This window comes from Electrona antarctica, assembly GCF_951216825.1.
Source record: "Electrona antarctica genome assembly, chromosome: 7".
Taxonomy (NCBI): Eukaryota; Metazoa; Chordata; class Actinopteri; order Myctophiformes; family Myctophidae; genus Electrona; species Electrona antarctica.
The window spans coordinates 51,499,959-51,525,621 of NC_136812.1; the positions used below are offsets into that span (position 1 = coordinate 51,499,959).

General features: G+C 41.5%; 1 protein-coding gene across 1 annotated transcript; it reads left to right on the forward strand.

Annotated features, from left to right (window-relative positions):
- Nucleotides 1-2,268: 2,268 nt before the first annotated feature.
- On the forward strand, nucleotides 2,269-19,548 carry LOC306926311 (uncharacterized protein). Its single transcript, XM_079505579.1, has 14 exons — nucleotides 2,269-2,642; nucleotides 3,178-3,273; nucleotides 3,614-3,847; nucleotides 4,651-4,804; nucleotides 6,857-6,916; nucleotides 7,071-7,581; nucleotides 9,534-9,537; nucleotides 11,535-11,891; nucleotides 13,643-14,020; nucleotides 14,769-14,864; nucleotides 15,332-15,565; nucleotides 16,632-16,791; nucleotides 18,066-18,125; nucleotides 18,283-19,548. The coding sequence occupies exons 1-14, from the start codon at nucleotides 2,271-2,273 to the stop codon at nucleotides 18,798-18,800; spliced, it is 3,234 nt and encodes a 1,077-aa protein (XP_079361705.1). The 5' UTR covers nucleotides 2,269-2,270; the 3' UTR covers nucleotides 18,801-19,548.
- The last annotated feature ends 6,115 nt before the right edge of the window (nucleotides 19,549-25,663 follow it).

Below are 25,663 nucleotides of genomic sequence, written 5' to 3' on the forward strand. Positions count from 1 at the left end.
GTTTCCCGGTCATGAATCCACGGGTCCGCTTGTAGTCCCTCCTCCTACCACTAGGGCCCAGTGCTTCAACGTTGAATAGCCTCACTGGCCCCTTGGCCTGGACGGGCGGCCCCTGGTGCAGTACCAGCATGCTAACACTAGGGGCAGCAAAGGAGTTAACCTCAATAACCTGAGCCTAAACCTAACCTTAAGACTTAGATTGTAGCCTATATCATGTGGAACTGGTACGATGGTAACTCCAGACAGCCTGAGCAAGGCTAGGAATCACCCCTTCTCCCTCCCCCCTGGTGATATAATGCTATACTGTGATGTATGTATTGTAATGTTGTTTACATACTCGTGTGTACTAGTGCCATACATGTTTTTTAGGCTAAGGTACACACCGGTTATATAGGCCATACAGGTCATGCAGTTCAGGTCACAGGCTAACTTTGAAAGTCTATCAATAGAAGGCCTGGCCATACGTTGACTAATAAGACACACACACACACACACACACACTCTACCCCATGACTACACACAACGCATGGCCTACATGTTGACGAACACACACACACACACACACACACACACACACACACGCACATGCACAAATGCACACACACTCTAAGGAACTGGATCAAATTTGGGCACACTGCTCAGCAGAACACAAACCTCGTGCATTTTACCTCGTGCATCTGTGCATAGGCAGCTGTACTGTATATAGGCTGCCATGTCTTCTCTGTACTTTGCTTTTCAGAGGATCTACTGCTGTTGGTCACATTTTGGTAATCTTTGATCGTCCTTAAATAAACACTAAATTCGAAATAAGGACGACGCCTTGGACTCTCTCTTCCTAATGAATTGCTTGGTCTACTGCTATATTATTCACACCCACGAGACTACACTGTCCTATCTGTCTGGACATTCTAAAGGAACCAGTGACTCTAAACTGTGGACCAGTATGAGGACACTGGAGTCTACTGCTGTCCCCAGTGCAGAGAGAGCTTCAGTCCTAGACCTGTTTTGAGCAAGAATTAACACCTTGCTGGCTGAGGTAAGATGACCTTACAAGTTACAACCACACATGAAACTACATTTGCTGCCACAGCAGACTATATATGGCTATATGGTTATTTGTTCACATTGTATGTTTATATTGATAATGATATAGGCTACATTGTTTGTACCATTAAGAATAACTATTTATTACGTGTTAGGTTCTCAAAGTGGGGCCTGGGGACCCCCAGAGGTCCATGAGGCGGTTAAAGGGGGTCCATAATTTTTTTTATAGAGCATCACAGTCTGTTTAACCACTGTAAACCTACAGTATACATCAGCTATTTGAACATTGCAGATCTACAAGCTCACAACGCATATCTGAACACGATATGCAATATCTTTGTTGAAACATTTTAACAACATAAATCTTGTATGGGGGTCCCTGGCAAAATTATTTTGAGATGGGAGGGGAGTCCGTGGACAAATGCATATTCATTTGAAAACCACTGGTTTAAACAGATGCTAGTTAAGGTTTGATGGTACGTACTTTATTCTGTAATTTTGTTGACTAGGGTAATTTACTCTGATGTTTGACTTTGTTAGTCACTGGTTAATCATTAAAACTTAGTGCCCCTATTCTTGGCTTGTAAATGATGCATTTATATAGCGGCGCACCTTTATCCAAGGCGCTTTACAGAGATTGTGCATTACATTCACCCATTCACACACATTCACACACCGTGCAGGGCACCAACCTGCACATCGGATGTTGTATTTGCTGGTCCAAAATGTAACATTGATGATGTGGTATTGAAGTGTAATTTTATTTCTGCCTCTTGGCCAGTTCCCACTTGTAAAAGAGACGCAGTCTCAATGTGTTTTTACTGGTTAAATAAAGGTTAAATAAACAATAAAAAATCGGGAGCAATTTGGGGTTCAAAGTCTTGAGTCTTGTGTCTTGCTCAAGGACACTTCAACACTCTGGGGGAGCCCGGGTTCGAGCCAGGAACCTTGCGGTTCCCATTCGGTCACTCTACCCCTGAGCCACTGTCGCCCAGCTTGTCAGTCATTTAGGGCAAACATAATGGTCCTAGTGGTTAAGAGTGTCTGCTAAATGCTTACATTGTAGGCTACATTTTTAACAAGGCAACTCTAACTTTATGAAAATGCAAAGTTCAGAACCTGTCAGTGTTAAAATAATGTTGCAATGCATTTATCACCATGAAGCTCACAATGACTGTGTTGTATTTCTCCTCAGTGAGTGAGTTCTCCTTTACTTCCAGCTGGTGATGAAGCTGAGCAGTACAGCAGCTCAGCAGTCTCCTGCTGCCTCCGCTGCTCCGCTGTACGCCGGTCCAGCAGACGTGGCCTGTGATTTCTGCACCGGAGCCAAACGTCGCAAAGCTCTCATGTCTTGTCTGACATGTCTGGCCTCTTACTGTGAGACTCACCTCCAGCCTCACTACAATGTTCCTGTGTTGAAGAAGCACAAGCTGGTCCCAGCCACCGACAAACTGCAGGAGAAGATGTGCTCCAGTCATGACAAGCTGATGGAGGTGTTCTGTCGCACAGACCAACAGTGTATCTGCTATCTGTGCACCATGGAAGAACACAAGGGCCATGACACGGTGTCAGCTGCTGCAGAGAAGGCAGAGAAACAGGTAGAACCACCATCACTTGAAGACAAATCATAAGATGGATCATGTTTTAAAGATGGAAGCAAGACTATATAGTCTTAAGTTAGTTAGTTCTCAAACACATGGACCCCCATCTGAAAATGTTTTGGGCCAGGCACCCCCAGAAAAGAAGAAAGTAAATCAAAATAAAATGTTTTTAGAGCTCGCAGCAGGGCACAAAGCGACGCACTGTGAGCTTGTAGATCTGCTTGAGAACAACTTGTTCCCAAACTACTGTTCTAAAACAGAGTTTTCTAAAAGATGTATGTTATGAAATCTAAAATGGCACAGATGCTTTCACGGTTTTAATTGTAGGATGAAGTACACTAATTTTGGACCCAAAACAGGATCATATTTCATGTCCATTTATCTTGCCCTTCAAAAGTGTAAAGTCCAATTTCACTTGTTTTTACCCTGTATCCTGTATTCTCTCTCTCCTGATTGGATAGAATTGGTGTCCCGACATAAAAAAGTCCACAATGTTTACAAACCAAACTGTCTCTCTTCCTGCTTCTTGCAGAAACAGCTGGTGACAAGTCAGGAGGAAGTCCAGCAGAAGATCCAGGAGAAAAAGAAGGAGCTGGAAGACCTGAGACAGGTCTTGGAGGCCCTGAACGTGAGTGGTTCTCAAAACTCTTTAATGTCAAGGACCCTAAAATGAGATGTATTTGGCTGCTGACCGGACCCCCATTTCAAAGTATTTTGTTCCAGGGACCTCCAGAAGCAAAGATTTGAGTTCAAAATGTTTGCTTTACAAATATATTCAAAGATTTTTTTTTTTTGTCACTTAAAATTTCATTCATTTTATAAACAAATCAAATATTTACAGACATGTTCAAGATTGTTTCGAAAATATCAGATCTACAAGCTCATATTGCGGCACCAAGTGACATGATATGAGCTTGAAAACAGCCAACGTATAAAATATGGTGTGCGCGTGTGTGTGCGCTAAGCAGAGCTCTGCAGAAGCAGCAGTGGAGGCCAGTGACAGGATCTTCAGTGAGATGATGGTCTCCATTGAGAGAAGATGTGGTGAGCTCAAACAACTGATCAGAGATCAGCAGCAGAATGCAGTGTCTCAGACTGAGGCTCTCCTGAGACCGCTGGAACAGACCCTGGAGCAGCTGGAGAGGAGACATGCTGAGCTGGAGGAGCTGTCCAACACTGAGGACATCATCACATTCATTCAGGTTCCACACGTGGCTTTTTGACACTTTGGTTTTGAAAGAACAAATCGGCTTCATATTTCATCCCATTCCATCAAGTGATTACATTACGTTGTAATTTAATTTATTACATTATAGTAGATTACATGACATGGCATAACATGAAATTATTCATGCTGGTGGTTATTAATAATATAATTCTAGTATACAGTAGTTGACATTAAAGAATTAACAATAATAAAAAAAAATCAAACATTTTCCAAAAATAGCTACCTAAATGATCAGCATGTGAGCTTATTATTTCCACTATACATTTAAATTTGTATATGTTAGCATTGTAGAATTATGAAATAATTTTGAGCAATTGTTGTTCGTAGATTAGAACATAAATGTATTTTTTGTAAAATGATATTGTTAATTACTATTCTTATGTATGAGAATGAAAGACAAATTCAATTCATCATTTATTACAGAGAACATAATTTACTGATAGTTTGACTGACTGCATAAAACGGGTTACAAGACTCATTAAGTCTTGTAACGTGTGTGTGTGTGTGTGTGTGTGTGTGTGTGTGTGTGTGTGTGTGTGTGTGTGTGTGTGTGTGTGTGTGTGTGTGTGTGTGTGTGTGTGTGTGTGTGTGTGTGTGTGCGTGCGCGTGCGCGCGCGCGCGCGCGCGCGCGCGCAATCCGTACATTAAGTAACTGGTTGAACAACAAGGACATCAGCTCAACTCTACAATATTGTGATCAATGCACTGATCTATTGATCATCATTGATCATCCCTGTCTAAAGTGGTTTACTGGTCTCTCTGCTTGTCTCTCTCCAGAGTTTCCAGTCTCTCTCCAGTTACACTGAATCTCCAGTCTCACACAGTGTGGTCGTCTGTCCTCTGAGGTCCTTCACAGATGTGACTGATGTCGTGTCTGGTCTGAGAGACCAACTAGACAACATCCTGACGACAACTTGTCTTCAGGATGGAGGTGAGATTTTAAAGTGTTTATTGTTTTTCATAGTAAACATTGATGGATGAAGCCAGAAGGCAACTGGAGATGTTTGAACTAGAAACAGACCGATGGTACACAGTAGGCTGTCTGTCAGATTGGACAGTAAAATAAGAATTAAGCAAGAATATTACTCAAAGGAGAGATGAGATTTAAATGGGTTTTATAGTTCTTCTAAGCACCCTCTACTGTACAGTACATTTCTATGTGTTGAATGGATTTTATACAGGTGGGAGTATGTCTATACTGTGCTGTGTTACCTGTGTTTCACATCACACAAGTACAGTATATAAATGCACCATCGATTATTATTAATCGATGGTGCAGAGCGTGCAAGTAATGTGTTTTGTCCGGTGCTCCGATGCGTATGTCCCGTGGCAGCGTATGACGTAATGATTAATTTGTGCTTGATATGGCATTGGTGTCAGATTACATACATGTATACATAGGGGCATTATCTTTGATCCACCAGACACTAAAACATATTATTACGTCACCATCGAGAGCCAGTTATACCCTGGCATTGGTTACATATCTTCATCACGTCATATGCTGCTACGGGACATACGCATCAAACGACCCAAGTAACCACAGTATACTGCTAATCAACTTACAAATTACATATACATACTGTATATACATAGAGGCATTTCCTTTAATCCACCCGACACTGAAACATATCTTTATTACGTCACCATTGAGAGCCAGTTATACCCTGGCATTGGTACATATCTTCATCATGTCATACGCAGCCACGGCATACGCATAAAACGACCTTAATTACGCTCATTTACAAGGTTCAAAAGGTTCAAGGTTCATTCAAGAGTTGTCAAATAATTAATATTTTCTTTCAGTCCAACAGATGAACCCAAAGAAGATACTTAAATATAATAGAATCTAATAGGAAGATGGCCTACAATAACATACAGGACGTTCAAACAGTGCAGTGTGACTCTGATCAGCCCATAGTGACAATCAAAGCAGATGGGGTGGGTTATTCTAGGAGCGTGGCAACAATCATGGACATTCGTAAGGAAAGGTGCATATACCAGGAATGTCCCCATGAGGACAAGATTGTTGACCTTAAGAATGGAAATTACCGCTGTGAGAAATGTAGAAGAGAATTTCCTGAGTTCGAATATAGACTAAATATAGTAGACTTTCGTGGCGAGAAATTGACGTCATGCTCCCAGGAAATAGTTGAAGTCCTCCTGGATCGGAAGATCCAGGAGGACTACTGGATACTATTGAAATACTATTTTTTTTACCTCCAAAAACTAGGTACGTAGCACATAGCTAAACCTAATAATTCAATATTGAAACCGTTACTTCACGGAGAGGCTGAGATTTGAAAGTTCGTAGCGGTCGACAGTACTTGCGCGCTCTGCTTGCGCGTGCTACACGCAAGTAGGCACTCGACAAAGTGCAGTTCTATTTATTATTATTATTATTATTATATTTTTGTTATCTTGAGGAGTTCTCTCTCCTGATTTGTTGAAAGTTGTAAAGTAAGTAGCCATGCCGAGCCATGGTAGCCTGGTTAATAAACCAGACCGAATCAGCCGTTGGCAAAAAAAAGTTGCCTACCAGCGGATTACGGTCTGGCGAGGCTCAGTAGCACGCCTCTTTCCTACAGCAGAGAACAGGTCGGACCTATGGGGCCCATAGGGCAGGAGCCTATCTCCTGTTTCTGTAGCGTGAGGCAGCTTGATGCACAAGTATACCCCCTGGACATGACACTAGTATGTCGCAGGGACTTACCCCCAATCCAACCCTTGATGCTGAGTGTCAAGCAGGGAGGCACTGGGTCCCATTTTTATAGTCTTTGGTATGACCGGGCCGGGAATTGAACCCCGACCTCCCAGTCTCAAGGCGGACACTATAACCACAAGGCCACTGAGCTGGTGTTGAAAGTTGTATCCACCTGAAAATGTATTTTCTGTTTCTGTTTAGCTTAAACTTTTTGACAAAACACTTCAGTTGAATCCATTCTTCAGTATGATGACGTTTACTGTTTTCTTGTGTCTCCAGTGTGTGCAGTTGATGTTGATGATCCAGCGGAGCCTCAGACCAGAAAGGACTTCTTACAATGTGAGTCCATGTTGGTGTTGTTTCTGAACGTTGACGTTTCAACCTGAAATGTTATTTGAAGCTCAGTCTAATGAGTTTGATCTGAGAGAATATTAACTCTAAACACAATGAGGTTCATGAGGTTTGGATTTTCTTTTGTCGTGTGTTCTCACAGATTCCTGTCCTCTGTCTCTGGACATCAACACAATACACAAACAGCTCTCCCTGTCAGAGGAGAAGAGGAAGGTGACTAGAACACGACAACAACAACCTTACCCTGATAATGCAGAGAGATTTGATGAGTACAGTCAGGTGTTGTGTACAGAGGGTCTGTCTGAACGTAGTTACTGGGAAGTAGAGAGGAGTGGTAGAGATGTTGGTATAGCAGTCTGTTATAAGGACACCGACAGACGAACCCGCTTTGGATACAATGATAAATCCTGGTGTTTATTGTGCTATGGTAACGACTACTGGTTCAGACACAACAGTGTTGACACTAAAGTGTCAGGGCCTGTCTCCTCCAGATTGGGGGTGTACCTGGATCACAACGCAGGCACTCTGTCCTTCTACAGTGTTTCTGACACAATGACCCTCCTCCACACAGTTCAAACCACGTTCACACAACCTCTCTATCCAGGGATATGGCTTTGGCAATCTGGAGATACAGCAGAGCTGTGTAAGACATGGTAGACATGTTAAGAATACTGATGAGGATATTCAGTTGAACACTTTGTTTTCTTCATTTAGATTGTAGTTGTTCCCTTCTAGATGAAGCATGTGTTAGAATGATGTGTCATCATCATGATCAATCAACCCATTGATTGTGTTCTGCTCATTGCATTTCTTTGAAGATCAATTGTTATTCAGTATGTCTGTTATCTTGTTCATGTTACTACAGAGCCCTCTGTCAGGCTGTGGAGCCTTTTTGCCTCATTGTGAGCTTGTAGATCCTCTATTTTCAAATGTGTGTACCTGTATATACAGTAAGGCTGAAGTGGTTAATGTATAGGTTTGTAATAATAATCAAAAACAAAAACATTTCTGCATCAAAAGTAATCAACAGATTACTTTTACTGTCTTGTACTGTCTGTCTGTGTTTGTTTTATTTGTCTTGTTCTGACCTTGATTGGGGGGGATATTTACATGTCGGATACAGCAAAATTTACATGTTTATTCATTGCTGCATCAATACAAATAAAGTGTTTATAAAAAAAAGATCAACAGATTCTCACAATATTTTTTTTATTCAAACTAAACGTAACTAAACACTTTATTTTGGGGCGGTCTCCAGTTCAAATGTGATTATTTTGGGAGATTCATCTCCAGTTCAATCTTATTTTGGGGGGTCCCCGGTTCAAATGTGATTAATGTGGTGGGCTCCAGCTGGTGATTACAGTGGTGCTCAGGTGTAATTACTCCTCAATGTCTAAATCGAATTAAACAGTTAATCAAAATAATTGATTTTGTCGCTTATGAAAATATAATTTAACAAGGTGAACAATGTTTGTTTGTGGAGGCCCACTTTGCACTTTTGCAAGAATTCAACATTTTTTATTTTGTTTGACTTTGATTAGTTATATTTGGAAGCTGTATAAACATGATGGGAGACTTGGCATGTTAGCATACTTCTACTAAAAGTAGTATGTATTTCACCCTGAGATACAAATCATTGTTTTCTATGGTGGATAAGCTATAAGATAAGCTTTTTTGGAATGAGTGTTTTTGCTTATTTTACACAAGAGATGCTGTATTAGCCTAATACAGCATCTCTTGTGTAAAATAAGCAAAAACACTGATTCGGTTCCATGTGTGTCCCCATATAACCTAATACTATTAGGTTATATGGGGACACACATGGAACCGAATACTGAATGACCAGCTAGGACTTGACACGTGCAGTCCAGCAGGGGGAGCCCTTGTCATTGAGATATAATAATGAGAGTAGGAGCAGAGAGGATACTGATTGATTTGCAGCTTTATTAAACACATTAATATTTACATCTACAGACCTTTGTTCAGCATTCTTATATCAGCCTCAATCCACCGTCTTTTAATACAAAAACATACAGTATATAAAAACAACTGTCTCTCTCTAAGGGTGCTGTATTTACAACAAGGGTATAGGCTACATACAGTGATTACAACATACAAATGTACATTTTGCCTAATATGTATTCTTACCATCATGGTCTTGTATAGACCAGTCCAATACTGTAGCCTACCATGTTTTCTCCACATACCACATATAGGCCTACAGTAGCTATACATGCCCTAGTAGGCTACAGTGATTACAACATTATAATGTACAGTTGATAGACCAGTCCATTACTGTAACCATGTTTTCTCCACATACCACATATAGGCCTACAGTAGCTATACATGCCCTAGTAGGCTACAGTGATTACAACATTATAATGTACAGTTGATAGACCAGTCCATTACTGTAGCCTACCATGTTTTCTCCGGCCTAGAGGACATGTGTACATGAATACAAGTTAAAACAAAACACAAATATAAATAAGAGATGAAGGCAAAACAATGACTCTTTGTCTCAATGGGCTATTACTATAATATGCTAGATCATTCATTTAATTTGGACTACACAGATAACACAATACAAATACAATCTCTAATCCAGCTGTGTATATTGAAACGATTAAGACCTTTTGTCCTCACCTTCCCATGAATAAGTTCAATTGAGAGAAATATTCATCCACTCAAGTGATGTAATTCTTGTTACTCCATCTATCTTACTTTGGACATAAAATGTCCAAAATGAAAAATGCATATAAAATATTTAACACAAAATCTTTTAACCTATATGGGCAGTGTGACAGTTGTCAGGGATGATGAGACATTTTGGCCGATATCGATATCCGATATAATTAATTGGTGTTATGGCCGATAACCGATTAACGATGTCGATATGATCTCATCCTGTATTGAAAAAATTATAATAATGTTGTCCATTCTGAAAAATACATGTAACAGGGTATCTGCACTGCAGGCTTAGGCAAGTCAGATTTAATTTAAATACCTTTATATTTAATATTGTGAGCTTGTAGATCTGTTCAAGCTGGGCTTGTTTATCTGTAAAGACAGACCGATTAATCGGACCGATTCATTAATCGGGCTGATTGATTAATCGAACCGATGCCGATTCATCTAAAAACAACTAGAATCGGCCGATACGGATGTGTTTGCCGATTAATCTCCCAATACCACTTACTGATCGTGTGATATGGTCTGTCTGTCTGTCTGTCTGTCTGTCTGTCTGTCTGTCTGTCTGTCTGTCTGTCTGTCTGTCTGTCTGTCTGTCTGTCTGTCCGTCCGTCCGTCCGTCCGTCCGTCCGTCCGTCCGTCCGTCCGTCCGTCCGTCCGTCCGTCCGTCCGTCCGTCCGTCCGTCCGTCCGTCCGTCCGTCCGTCCGTCCGTCCGTCCGTGACAACACAAGCTGTAAGTATAAATACCGGGAGTCAAATGTAACCTGTTGAACATACCATCCTTTATAATAGTCAGACAAAACCAGGCATTCCATCACATATTACATCTGTCGGCCGGGCTACACCAGGCTTTTCGCGCTGTTTTGTGCGCGTTTACCCTAAAACGCACACTTAAAATAGGACTGGACCTATATATATATATATATATATATATATATATATATATATATATATACAAAACACACACACACACACACACACACACACACACACACACACACACACACACACACACACACACACAGTATAGCATATCACTGCAACTCAAATATGCAATTATTGACCAACCTCACCCCTGCCCCCTCTCTTCTCCCTCTCTCTCTCACGTACACATTGACACAACACACACATGACCACAACTGGACCATTTAAGTCTACTGTGAAAGTAAGGGAGAAAACAAACAACGTGTGTTTCTTCTTTTTTTTCTTTTTTCATACATCACTGTTGTGGCTGACTCATTGGAACAGGAAGTAGTCTTCTGAGTGTAGGGATTTATGAGGCTAAACTATTACATTTTATGCTTACTAAACAATACATATTAGTGTTCCTAAACAAGGAGTTATTTCAGACAGCATTTAGTGACGGTTTTCTATTCTTAAAAGAAATATAGTCAATAAAAACCATTATAAAACACCCTCCGTCTCTGACAACTATGTGACTCTCATTCTATGTCAAGAGAACAAAAACAAAGTCATTTTCTTCTCCCCATTGTGGTGTGTGTGCGCCGCGCGTGTGAGAGAGAGTGCACGCTCTTATTCCCTCCCTCTCTCTCTCTGCTTCCCATTCGCTTTCCCTCCCTCTCTCTCTCTCTCTCCTTCCCTCTCTCTCTCTACCTCTTTATCGTTCCCTCCCTCCCTCTCTCTCTCTGTCTCTCTCTCTCTCTCTCTCTCAGTTCAATTCAACAGAGCTTTATTGGCATGAGAAAACATACGTTTACATTGCCTAAGCAAAAGTGGAACAAAACAATCAAGATAAAACAATACAATAAACGTGTAAACAGAGCTGTGTTATATATTAACTCTCTCTCTCTCTCTCTCTCTCTCTCTCTCTCTCTCTCTGAACCTGTTTATGAACTTATCTGTGCTACACATTCATGCACTGTCTCTTTAAAACCCCTGCCTCCTACAAATATCCAGGAAGTCAGCCTCGCCCAGTTCAGAAGAAACGCAACTCATAGCTGTGTTTTCTCTCTCCCCGTTTGTTCTCGGAGTAAACCAAAGTGTTGTGTGTTTTCTCTTGGTGTGAATGTGGTGCTTGTCAGTGAAATGTCAGAACAACAACAGGGATGTGAGCTGGACCAGGACCAGTTCTGCTGTCCTATCTGTCTGGACATTCTGAAGGAACCAGTGACTCTACACTGTGGCCACAGTTACTGTAGCAGCTGTATTGAGGGCTACTGGGACCATGAGGACACTGGAGTCTACTGCTGTCCCCAGTGCAGAGAGAGCTTCAGTCCTAAACCTGTTTTGAGGAAAAACACATTGCTGGCTGAGGTAAGATGACCTTACAAGATACCACACATGAAACTAGTAACTACATGTTCGGCCATTGCCACAGCAGTTCTACTATATGCACATGCTGTAGGCTATGGTTATTTGTTCACATTGTATGTTTGTGTTGATAATGATATAGGCTACATTGTTTGTCCATTAAGAATAACTATTTATTATGTGTTAGGTTCTCAAAGTGGGGCCTGGGGTCCAAGAGGCGGTTAAAGGGGGTCCATACAAAATAGTTTATAGAGCATCACAGTCTGTTTAACCACTGTAAACCTACAGTATACATCAGCTATTTGAACATTGCAGATCTACAAGCTCACAATGCATCTAAACACGATATGCAATATTGTGTCCCTACTCCCTGGCACTGTGGCACAACATATTTTCAGATGGGAGGGGAGTATGTGGACAAATGCATATTCATTTGAGAACCACTGGTTTAAACAGATGCTAGGTATAAGGTTTGATGGTATTCTAGTACTTTATTCTGTCATTTTGTTGACTAGTGTCATTTACTCTGATCTTTGACTTTGTCAGTCACTGGTTAATCATTAAGCCTTTGTAGGGGTGAAAAAGAATGATCTGGGCCTACATCGTAAGGCCGTCTGAAACTCCTCCCTTCTGAAGATGGCAACCAATACGTGTACTAGAGAAATGATCAACTCCTCCCAAAGCAGGCCAGGCACACCCGAAAGACAACCACTAAATAATGCACATGTCCCACACATGAGAACACATGCACGCGCACTGTGATTCACTAGTACAGTGAGGGATCTCTCATACACAGCTAGGGAGAGGCGATCACTCATCTGTCTACAACCAAATGAGTTTGAGGCCACAAGCATAAATTCTCAAGAAGTGCACAGATTATACTACTAATAGAGAAGTGTTTGGGACAAAGCCCAGAGCCAGATGGGCAAAATGAGACATGTTTTTTTCCTAGCCATCGTGCAACCACAAGGTTGCCAGATATGAAAATAACACAAAAGAATGGAAAGAATGGAAAATGACCAACAAATGACCAAGAACAGTGGATACAATTTATTAATAAAGTTGTAAGGGTTTCGGTGAAGTTAAAGGCAAGATGTGGTTCAGAATGGTATAAAAGCTCTGAGAAAAACAGAGCTCAGGGCTCCTTTTTGGTAGTGCGACCGGAGGCTGCATCTCTTCATCCTCTGTAATTGCTTTTCAATAAACTCTACTAAGCTAATCTGATCTACCATTTAGAACTGAGTTCTTGAGTCCGTATACCTGGCTGTTCCTGTCTATCGAAATCTCTCAACAACAGCCTAAGTGCCCCTATTCTTGGTTGTCATTAATTTTAGGAAAGTTCTAGCCCTAGTGGTTAAGAATGTCTGCTAAATGCTTACATTGTAGGCTACATTTTTAACAAGGCAACTCTAACTTTATGAAATGCAAAGTTCAGAAAAAGATAATTAGATGTTAAGATAATGTTGTGGGTGCCTGCTGGCCAAGTGGTGCAGGCGCATGCCACACATACTGTAGGCTCTGGCCTGACAGTGTGTTGTGTGTTTGAGTCCCATTCATGACGATCTTTGCTGCGTGTCTCTCCCCTTCTCTCTCTCCCTCTTTCATGTCTATGTTCACTTGATACTATCAATAAAGGCAGAAAAGCCAAATAAAATAAATAAGATAATGTTACAATGCGTTTATCACCATGAAGCTCAACATGGCTGTGTTGTATTCCTCCTCAGTGAGTGAGCTCTCCTTCTCTTTACTTCCAGCTGGTGATGAAGCTGAGCAGTACAGCAGTTCAGCAGTCTCCTGCTGCCTCCGCTGCTCCGCTGTACGCCGGTCCAGCAGACGTGGCCTGTGATTTCTGCACCGGAGCCAGACGTCGGAAAGCTCTCATGTCTTGTCTGACATGTCTGGCCTCTTGCTGTGAGACTCACCTCCAGCCTCACTACAATGTTCCTGTGTTGAAGAAGCACAAGCTGGTCCCAGCCACCGACAAACTGCAGGAGAAGATGTGCTCCAGTCATAACAAGCTGATGGAGGTGTTCTGTCGCACAGACCAACAGGCTATCTGCTATCTGTGCACCATGGATGAACACAAGGGCCATGACACGGTGTCAGCTGCTGCAGAGAAGGCAGAGAAACAGGTAGCACCACCATCACTTGAAGACAAATCATAAGATGGATCATCTTTTAAAGATGGAAGCAAGACTAAATATAATCTTAATATCTGTGTCAGTAGTTAGTTCTCAAACTTTTCCGTGCCAACGACCCCCAAATTCAGATATATTTCGCCACGGACCCTCATCTGAAAATGTTTTGGGCCAGGGACCCCCAGAAAAGAAGAAAGTAAATCAAAATAAAATATTTTTTAGAAATGTTAAAAAATAGCAGATTAACAAGCTCGCAGCAGGGCACAAAGCGACGCACTGTGAGCTTGTAGATCTGCTTGAGAACCACTTGTTCCAAACCACTGTTCTAAAACAGAGTTTTCTAAAAGATGTATGTTATAAAATCTAAAATGGCACAGATGCTTTCCCGGTTTTAATTATAGGATGAAGTACACTAATTTTGGACCCAATTAAAAAACAGAATCCTATTTCACGTCCATTAATCTTGCCCTTCAAAAGTGTATTTTGGAGAAGTTACACAATTAATAGTCATTGGTCCGACAACGACGACCTACCTCAAACCCTAACCTAACCATATCCGCAAGCACGGAGCAGCGCATGTTCGCCAACCTTAACTATTGAGATGTCGGAAAAGCGTACGCACCCCGTTTTACCCTGTATCCTGTATGAGTTCTCTCTCTCCTGATTTGATAGAATTGGTGTCCCGACATGAAAAAGTCCACAATGTTTCCAACCAAACTGTCTCTCTTCCTGCTTCTTGCAGAAACAGCTGGTGACAAGTCAGGAGGAAGTCCAGCAGAAGATCCAGGAGAAAAAGAAGGAGCTGAAAGACCTGAGACAGGTCTTGGAGGGCCTGAACGTGAGTGGTTCTCAAAACTCTTTAATGTCAAGGACCCTAAAACGAGATTTATTATATTATATCCGCTGACCAGACCCCCATTTCAAAGTATTTTGTTCCAGGGACCTCCAGAAGCAAAGATCTAAGTTCAAAATGTTTGCTTTACAAATATATTCAAAGATTTTATTTTCAAGATTGTTTCGAAAATAGCAGATCTACAAGCTCATATTGCGGCACCAAGTGACATGATATGAACTTGAAAAGTGTGTGTGTGTGTGTGTGTGTGTGTGTGTGTGTGTGTGTGTGTGTGTGTGTGTGTGTGTGTGTGTGTGTGTGTGTGTGTGTGTGTGTGTGTGTGTGTGTGTGTGTGTGTGTGTGTGTGTGTGTGTGTGTGTGTGTGTGTGTGTGTGTGTGTGTGTGTGTGTGTGTGTGTGTGTGTGTGTGTGTGTGTGTGTGTGTGTGTGTGTGTGTGCTCTCTCTCTAAGCAGAGTTCTGCAGATGCAGCAGTGGAGGCCAGTGACAGGATATTCAGTGAGATGATGGTCTCCATTCAGAGAAGACGTGCTGAGCTCAAACAACTGATCAGAGTTCAGCAGCAGAATGCAGTGTCTCAGACTGAGGCTCTCCTGAGACAGCAGGAACAGACCCTGGATCAGCTGGAGAGGAGACATGCTGAGCTGGAGGAGCTGTCCAACACTGAGGACATCATCACATTCTTTCAGGTTCCACACGTGGCTTATTGACACTTTGGTTTTGAAAGAACAAATCGGCTTCATATTTCATCCCATTACATTACGTTCTAATGTAATTTATTACATTATAGTAGATTACATGACATGGCATAACATTACATTATTCATGCTGGTGGTTACTAATAATAATATAGTTCTAGTATACAGTAATTGACATTTAAATAATTAACAATACAAATAAAAAATAGAATCAAACATTTTCCAAAAATAGCAGACCTAAATGATCAGCATGTGAGCTTATTATTTCCACTATACATTTAAATTTGTATATGTTAGCATTGTAGAATTATATGAAATAATTGCAATTTTGAGCAATTGTTGTTCGTAGATTAGAACATAAATGTAATTTTTGTCAAATTATATTGTTAATTACTATTCTTATGTATGAGAATCACAATAAGTGCATAATTGTTTACATTTTGAAAAAAACTATTTTCCAAAAATAGCAGACCTAAATGATCAGCATAAAGAAAGAAAAAACAGGTGTGCTTCCTCTGGAGACTGTCCTTTGTTTAAGGAAGTGGGAGCTCAGTTTTAAAATAACTTATAACTCATAAACCAACTAAATGGAAAAACCAGCACCCCAAAATAAAAGATGCAAGACTGATGCAATTTCTCATGTATGTGTATCATACACTGATGGCGGCGGAAACCATGCAAGGTACCAACCAGCACATCAGGAGCAATTAGGGGTTCAGTGTCTTGCTCAAGGACACTTCGACACTAACTCTGGGGGAGCCCGGGTTTGAACTGGCGACCTTGTGGTTACCATCCGGAAACTCTACCCCTGAGCCACCGCCGCCATTTAGTTGCTAAATGATCAGCATGTGAGCTTATTTCCACTATTGTGCGTGCGTGCGTGCGTGCGTGCGTGCGTGCGTGCGTGTGTGTGCAATCCGTACATTAAGTAACTGGTTGAACAACAAGGACATCAGCTCAACTCTACAATATTGTGATCAATGCACTGATCTATTGATCATCATTGATCATCCCTGTCTAAAGTGGTTTACTGGTCTCTCTGCTTGTCTCTCTCCAGAGTTTCCAGTCTCTCTCCAGTTCCACTGGATCTCCAGTCTCACCCAGTGTGGTCGTCTGTCCTCTGAGGTCCTTCACAGATGTGACTGATGTCGTGTCTGGTCTGAGAGACCAACTAGACAACCTCCTGACGACAACTTGGCCACAGATATCAAACCGAGGTGAGATTTAAAAGTGTTTATTGTTTTTCATAGTAAACATGGATGGATGAAGCCAGAAGGAAACTGGAGATGTTTGAACTAGAAACAGACCGATGGTACACAGTAGGCTGTCTGTCAGATTGGACAGTAAAATAAGAATTAAGCAAGAATATTACTCAAAGGAGAGATGAGATTTAAATGGGTTTATAGTGTTTCTAAGCACCCTCTACTGTACAGTACATTTCTAAGGGTTGAATGGATTGTATAAAGGTGGAAGTATGTCTATAGAGCGTCGCAGAAATAGTTCCCCATTCATTTTCCCCATAGACATTTCAAAGTATTTATTTAAAAACCTTAAAAGCCTCGTACAAAGCTAACAGCCAAGTTGACAAATCAGGACAATGAACACATATTTTTGGGATGAACAAATAATTAGAAAGAAGAAAAACAACAAAAATTGTTGTACCCTGCCCTTTTTTCGTCTTTCTAATGTTCTGTTCCGCACAAAAAATTTGTTTATGTCATGATTTGTCAACTTGGCTGTTGGCTTTGTCTGAGGCTTTAAAGGTCTTTAACCCATTTTGGGGTGGGAACCCCTTTTGGTGTTTTAACTATGGAAAAATAGCAGATCTTCAAGCTCATAGCGCGGCACCGAGTGCCGCGCTATGAACTTGTAGATCTGCTATTTTTGAAAATTTGTGAAAATGTGCCTCAAATCTTTCAATATATATACAGACTTACAGAGTGAACATTTTAACTCATATCTTTGCTTCTGTGGGGTCCCTGGAAGAACATATTTTCAGATGGGGGGGCGGAGGCATATTACATATAATTTGTGGGGTTCTTGACATGAAATATTGAGCACCACTGATACAGAAACATAAGGTTTTTCAGAGTCTGATTTTGAAGACATTTTAAAAATTTCGATGTCGGCCTAAATGGGTTAAATAAATACTTTTTGAAACATCTATGGGGAAAATTAATGGGGAATTATTTCCTGGTGTCCTCGCAGGAGCGGGACTGTGCTGTGTTACCTGTGTTTCATATCACCCAGTACATTATATAAATGCACCATCTATTATTATTATTATTATTATTGTTGTTATTATTATATTTTTGTTATTTAATGATCTTCAGGAGTTCTCTCTCCTGATTGGTTGAAAGTTGTAAACCACCTCAAAATGTATTTACTAAAGCAATGATTACTATCGAGCTATAATAGCTTTAACTTTTTGGACCTTCAGTTGAATCCATCCTTCAGAATGATGACGTTTACTGTTTTCTTGTGTCTCCAGTGTGTGCAGTTGATGTTGATGATCCAGCCGAGCCTCAGACCAGAAAGGACTTCTTACAATGTGAGTCCATGTTGATGTTGTTTCTGAACGTTGACGTTTCAACCTGAAATGTTATTTGAAGCTCAGTCTAATAATGAGTTTGATCTGAGAGAATATTAACTCTAAACACAATGAGGTTCATGAGGTTTGGATTTCCTTTTGTCGTGTGTTCTCACAGATTCCTGTCCTCTGTCTCTGGACATCAACACAATAAGCAGATATCTCACCCTGTCAGAGGAGAAGAGGAAGGTGACTAGAACACGACAACAACAACCTTACCCTGATAATGCAGAGAGATTTGATAAGTACAGTCAGGTGTTGTGTACAGAGGGTCTGTCTGAACGTCGTTACTGGGAAGTAGAGAGGAGGAGTGTTAGAGGGGCTGATATAGCAGTCTGTTATAAAGACACCAACAGACGAGCCGGGTTTGGATCCAATGATAAATCCTGGTCTTTAGGGTGCTCTAGTAACGGCTACTGGTTCAGACACAACAGTGTTAAGACTAAAGTGTCAGGGCCTGTCTCCTCCAGAGTCGGGGTGTATCTGGACCACAAGGCAGGCACTCTGTCCTTCTACAGTGTTTCTGACACAATGACCCTCCTCCACACAGTTCAAACCACGTTCACACAACCTCTCTATCCAGGGATAGGGCTTGGGGGCTATGGAGATACAGCAGAGCTGTGTAAGACATGGTAGACATGTTAAGAATACTGATGAGGATATTCAGTTGAACACTTTGTTTTCTTCATTTAGATTGTAGTTGTTCCCTTCTAGATGAAGCATGTGTTAGAATGATGTGTCACCATCATGATCAATCAACCCATTGATTGTGTTCTGCTCATTGCATTTCTTTGCAGATCAATCGTTATTCAGTATGTCTGTTATCTTGTTCATGTTACTACAGAGCCCTCTGTCAGGCTGTGGAGCCTTTTATGCCTCATTGTGAGCTTGTAGATCGGATATATTCAAATGTATATACAGTAGGGCTGAAGTGGTTAATGTATGGTTTGTAATAATAATCTAAATCTACAAAGTAACTAGTAGTAATTCAAGTTTTCAAATAATTGTAGTGCAGTAAAAGTAAGTCAAGTTTGTGGGGTCTCCAGTTCAAATGTGATTAATGTGGTGCGCTGCAGCTGGTGATTTCAGTGGTCCTCAGGTGTAATTACTCCTCAATGTCTAAATTGAATTAAAGAGTTAATCAAAAACAATTGATTTTGTCGCTTATGAAAATATAATTTAACAAGGTGAACAATGTTTGTTTGTTTTTGGAGGTCCACTTTGCAATCTCCTCACGGCCCACCAGGGGGCCCCGGGCCACAGGTTGAGAAGCAGTGCTTTAAACACAGTGTTTACTGTGCTGTAGCTCACAGTGGGTCCCAAACCTGTTCATGTCAAGGACCCCCAAATTGACACTCATTAGCCTACGGACCCCCATTTGAAAAGAGATGCCAAGGACCCCCATAAGAGAAGAGGTTTACGGCTCTAGCAGTGATTCTCAACCTGTTTAATTTCAAGGGCCCCCAGTTTGACCTGAATTAGGCTTAACCCATTTTGACCTGAGATCAGATTCTAAAAATGTCTTCTACATCCTGACAGTTTTCTGAAAAAGCTATGTTTCTATATCAGTCGTTCTTCGATTTAAAAAAAATAGCAGACCTACAAGCTCGTAGCGCGGCACTCGGTGCCGCGCTATGAGCTTGTAGATCTGCTATTTTTCAATAGCAGATCTACCAAAAGGGGTTCCCGCCCAAAGGCATTTCTATCTCTGTGACCCCCAATTTACATTGTAAAATGAATGTCAATTTAACTCTGAGAGTGTACAAATGGAACCAAATGGACCCGTCAGGTTCCATTTGTACACTCTCAGAGTTCCAGACCCATAGGAGTCCATTTGGTTCCATTTGTACACTCTCAGAGTTCCAGACCCATAAGGGTCCATTTGGTTCCATTTGTACACTCTCAGAGTTCCAGACCCATAAGGGTCCATTTGGTTCCATTTGTACACTCTCAGAGTTCCAGACCCATAAGGGTCCATTTGTACACTCTCAGAGTTCCAGACCCATATAGGGGTCCATTTGGTTCCATTTGTACACTCTCAGAGTTCCAGACCCATAAGGGTCCATTTGGTTCCATTTGTACACTCTGAGTTCCAGACCCATAAGGGTCCATTTGGTTCCTAGCTATCATTTAGCTGGGGACCCCCTGGATCTCCCTCAAGGACCCCTGGGGGTCCCCGGACCCCACTTTGGGAACCACTGCTGTAGCTCACAGTGGTTCCCAAACCTTTCAGGACGAGACCCAAAAGGGAAATTAGATCTACAAGATCTACAAGATCACAACGCGTCGCTTTGCGCCACGTTGTGAGCTTGTAGATCGGCTATTTTCACTACTTCTTAAACATTTGTTTTCTAGTTAGATTTTGCGTTTATTTCTTCATTAGTTCATGAATATGCTTTTTTGAGAATGATTCTTTTTTAAATACAATTTAAATAATAATAATTAATAAACTAAATGTATAGGAAACACAAACTAAAGGGAGCCATAAAAATATGTCTGACTCGACCGAGTGTCTGTTGAAACAGTGCAGACTGTTATTAACCCATTCAGGACGGGAACCCCTTTTGGTGTTTTAAGGCATTATGTTATACTTTAGCTATTGAAAAATAGCAGCTCTAAAAGCTCGTAGCGCGGCACTCGGTGCCGCGCTACGAGCTTGTAGAGCTGCTATTTTTCAAATAGTGGAATGTGGTTGAGAAGGCATTTATTAATGGGCTGGCTCACCAAAGGTTCTGCTGTTGGCAACGATGGCTGTAGGCTTTCATTTCCACTCTTTCCAAATAGAAAGAAAACACAATGCTTTTTTTGATTTATTGATTGAAGTATTTACTAACAGTTTGCAGAATTACAGTACATTTCAAGCACAACTCAATACAAAATCTTAACTGTAAGTGGACGACACCATAAAGCATTACACTTGTTTACAAGAGGGTCCACCATGTTCAATTCATCATAACATTTAGAGACGAACAAATATACACGTGACTATATAGCCAAAACCAGGAAATCATCATAAAGGAGGTTAATAGGGGAAAAAACATATGCTGTACAGTGAGGGGGAAAAAGGGGTGGGGGGGGTTTGAGATTTTACGGGGGCCAGTTTCGAATTGCAGCCGTCCGTAGGTGCCCTTTGAGAGCGGTTTTGATGGAGTCAAGGGATTCACATGTCTTAATGACAGTTGGTAGCTTTACATAATATTTGTAGTATCATCCATCTATTGATTATTGTTTACATAGCTGACTTGAATTGAGCCACTATACTTCTCTATCAGCTAATATAATAGCTGTATTACAAACCAGACTATTCTATTCTGCCAAGTATTATCCATGTTACATCACGCCAGTACACTTGGACCATTATATTACACTGCCCTCTAGCGGCCAAACAGACCAATGACCAGTTGAGTGCCTACTGCACAGGAGTATTATAAAGAAAATAAAGTCGAGGGATGAACATAAGTCAAGTATATTAACACTAAACATGAACATAAACATAAACAAAAGTTCTCTGCATAAAGGTTTTCTTTCACAGAAAATTAAGTCAAGTGTTCTCAAGTCAAACTGGTCCAGGTGTGACTTGGGATTTTGAGACAACCACGTTATTGAAAATCACACCCGTGTGAAGTGAGTGGTGCAACTCCGTGTGGGGGTCTCCGGGGGGGGGGGGGTCCCCGGAACATCCAGACCCCCAGGAACGCGACTAGGGGGCTGGCACTGCTAAATGCCTATGTGCCTGACTGAGTGATATGTCAATCACTCATGCATGTCATCAATATTAAGCCCATATATGGAGATCCCTGATGTCATCAATATTGGCCAGCAACTCTACGTCTCACCTAAAAACCTCAAACCCTTAGATCTCCATATATGGAGCTGACCTCTTCTGACATTCCATAATATGTTGATCCTTCATCCATCCTTCCTCTTCGATGTCTCCCTTTTGACTTATACCTGTCCATTTAAACTCTAGACGGGTCTGCCCGAAAATGAAGGCCCGGCCCTACCTGGGCCCTCATCAAACCCTGTACACTCAAGAGAATGTCCCCGCTACCACCCTTAGATTTCCATATGCTGTATGGAGCTGACCTCTTCTGACATTCCATATGTTGATGTGACCTCATCAAACCCTGTACACTCAAGACATGCTCCTTATATGGGAAGTACAGAATTCGTTCCATGTTGGCCAGTATGAGATGATGCATGATGATGTATGATGATAAGAGCTGATAATTACGCTAAATATGATGTAAATTAAACATCAAAACATTAAACAACAGGCCCGGAAATTAAGGCCCGGCCCTACGTGGGTCCTCATCAAACCCTGTACATTCAATACACTACCCCCGCTGCCAACCTTAGATCTCCATATATGGAGCTGACCTGTTCTGACATTCCATATCTTGATCTGACCTCATCACACCCTGCATGTACACTCAAGATACGCTCCATATATGGCCAGTACACTCAGGCGTCTTACTGGTATTACTATAGGTAGGCCTACTAAAGGTAATAATATTACATTAAAAGTTACTTTAGTTATACTTTCCAATACTGGTAATAATCCCATCCATTATTTATGTTTTATATCATGTTACGGCCGCAGGCCTATAGTCTGTCTGGGTCTGGGCCGTGTGTGTAGGTGCTGCCAGACTATCTAAAGAGCCGCGCACGTTCTCGGCTGTGCGCAGCTTCTTTTTCCGGGTTTTTAGACAGCTGGTGGATGGAAATTAAGCTCCACCTCCGCGGACGACTTGCGCGACGGCCAGATTCCCGGAAACGCTCTCCTCCGCGCAAGACGTCCGCGGAGGTGGAGCTTAATTTCCAGCGTAAGACGTGCGCGGCTGTCGGCCGTTTTGCGGGTTTGTACAGTACAGTACAGTACAGTACAGTACAGTACAGTACCACTCACTTCAAACGGGTCTGATTTTTTGTTACACCATCACTAAACACCGGTATATTTTAGCCAATGTAAAATATTCCATAAAAAATATTTCTCACCCAAATATATTGAAGTACAGCAAATAAATAGCACCTTGAGGTACTCTTCTTCTACCTTCTATGATGTCACTGAGCATCATGAAGGTACTGAAAGACCCACCCACCCCAGACATCAGCAACATTATGATGTCACTGAGCATCATGAAGGTACTGAAAGACCCACCCACCTCAGACATCAGCAACATTATGATGTCACTGAGCATGAAATGAAATGAAATGATTACTATATTTACCCAGGGTATCTGGGCTAAGCTCAAGAACTTGTTTCCAGCCAGGCCCTGCTCATAGAACACATTTCATCGTAGTGGTTCAATGCCTTGTTCAAGGGCACTTCAGCGGTGGTAATTTGAACGTGTCGGACCGCTGATTCGAACTGGCGACCTTCCGGTATCAAGACCGCTCCGCTATCCGTTCGGCCACCGCTGCCACTAAGGTACTGAAGGTACTGAAAGACCCGCCCACCTCAGACATCAGCAACATTATGATGTCACTGAGCATCATGAAGGTACTGAAAGACCCGCCCACCTCAGACATCAGCAACATCATGATGTCACTGAGCATCATGAAGGTACTGAAAGACCCGCCCACCTCAGACATCAGCAACATCATGATGTCACTGAGCATCATGAAGGTACTGAAAGACCTGCCCACCTCAGACATCAGCAAAAGTATGAAAATGGCAAAAATATAATCACCCGGGTGAAAATCACCCATGTTTAGTGTTCTAGGGTTAATACCGTATGTTAGTGGATGAATAATCATGCCTGGAGTGAAAGTTGGAGGCATTTCTTTCATGTCAGGTCTCAGATTAACTCCAACCCTAACCCCATATAAAACATATGCGTTATTATTGGGTCATTATTGTTGTTTTGTCGTCGTCGTCCCCCGTCCCCCTTCTCTGTCTTCTCATCTGCTTTCAGACATGCATTATATTACGGAAGTTTTCCCGACTTATATAGGCTAAAGGCCCGGCTATACGAACAGTGTCACGGGGCAGCCCGTGCCCTACACACATACACGCCCAAATCAAAGACATGTGTATGTATGTGACATTTTAAAGTAAACACACACAAGGGCTGAAAGGGTTTTAATTGACACTGTGTGGAAGTTAAGTTATTCGTGGGTCACCTACAGTATAGCTGTCTCTCCTCTGCAGTGCTGGCCTGTTGAACATACCAGCCTTTATAAGAGTCAGACAAAACCAGACATTCCACCACACTACGTCTGGGACAACTGTGCAAGCTATAGCAGGTCACCTGAGGACACGGCCAGTCCCATATATACGCATGTAACATACAGTATACCTCAGCACATCACTGCAGCTCAAACAATGCAATTATTGACCAACCTCACCCCTGCCCCCACTCTCTCTCTTCTCCCTCTCTCTCTCACGTACACATTGACGCAACACACACACATGAACACAACTGTACCATGTACTGTGAAAGTAAGGGAGAAAACAAACACGTGTTTCTTTTTCTTTTTTTTGTTACATCACTATTGTGGCTGCATTGGAACAGGAAGTATCTTCTGAGTGTAGGGATTTATGAGGCTAAACTATTACATGTTATGCTTACTAGGCTATACAATACATAATATTAGTGTTCCTAAACAAGGAGTTATTTCAGACAGCCGTTAGTGACGGTTTTCTATTCTTAAAAGATTACATTAAAAAATATTGTATTGTTATTGTTCTTATTATTCTTATGCATTAAGGGAATAAAGCATTATAGTGTAGCAAAATACGTCATTATATGATGCGTTAGTGTGCAAATAGTCAATAAAAACTATTTGTTATGCCCTCCGTCTCTCAACAAGAGAAAGTTGGCTGCTTTGCATTCCTCACCATTGTCACGGTCTGTGTGTGTGCGTGCGTGCATGCGTGCGTGCGTGCGTGCGTGCGTGCGTATCATTACCTTTAATCTGTCTGTGCTGTAACTGGACTGTTACCATGGCATTGGGGAAGGTGAAAAACATAAACAGGATGTCATGTCATAAATCACCCAGGCCTAGCCACCAGAATATCACCCAGTTCAACTCCAACCCCATGCAGTTCTAACCCCTTTGATCCGGTTGGATATTTCTGAGCACTCGAGTTACAGTCCACACCATGGGGTGGGAAACTTTGAATATGGAGAGGGCCACTATATTTCCACATTCACTCCAGAGGGCCACATTGCATATATTGTTGCAGCAAAAATAGCAGATCTACAAGCTCAAAACGCGTCACGTTTTGAGCCTGTAGATCTGCTATTTTTTTGCTATATTTGAATTGAAATCCAGATTTATTTTTCTTCATATATATATTTTTTAGATTGGAATCCTGAAAAGTTAAATTTTTTATTTAATTTCAAATGCATTTAGTTATACTTATGGTAACTTTATGAACTCAAATGCTGTCACTTTTCTAGCAATTTGTTCTATGCATTTCTCCATCTGTCTGTATTTGTGTCCCTTGTTTAAAGTGCTTTATGAGAGCTTTATTTATTTACATATGTGAC

What these genes read in the sequence shown, in the direction of transcription:
- LOC306926311 (XM_079505579.1), top strand. Translation starts at nt 2,271, where the DNA reads ATGAAGCTGAGCAGTACAGCAGCTCAGCAGTCTCCTGCTGCCTCCGCT. An exon ending in AACTTGTCTTCAGGATGGAG is followed by an intron (nt 4,805 to 6,856) that starts GTGAGATTTTAA and finishes TTGTGTCTCCAG; the next exon opens with TGTGTGCAGTTGATGTTGAT. An exon ending in GCCACAGATATCAAACCGAG is followed by an intron (nt 16,792 to 18,065) that starts GTGAGATTTAAA and finishes TTGTGTCTCCAG; the next exon opens with TGTGTGCAGTTGATGTTGAT.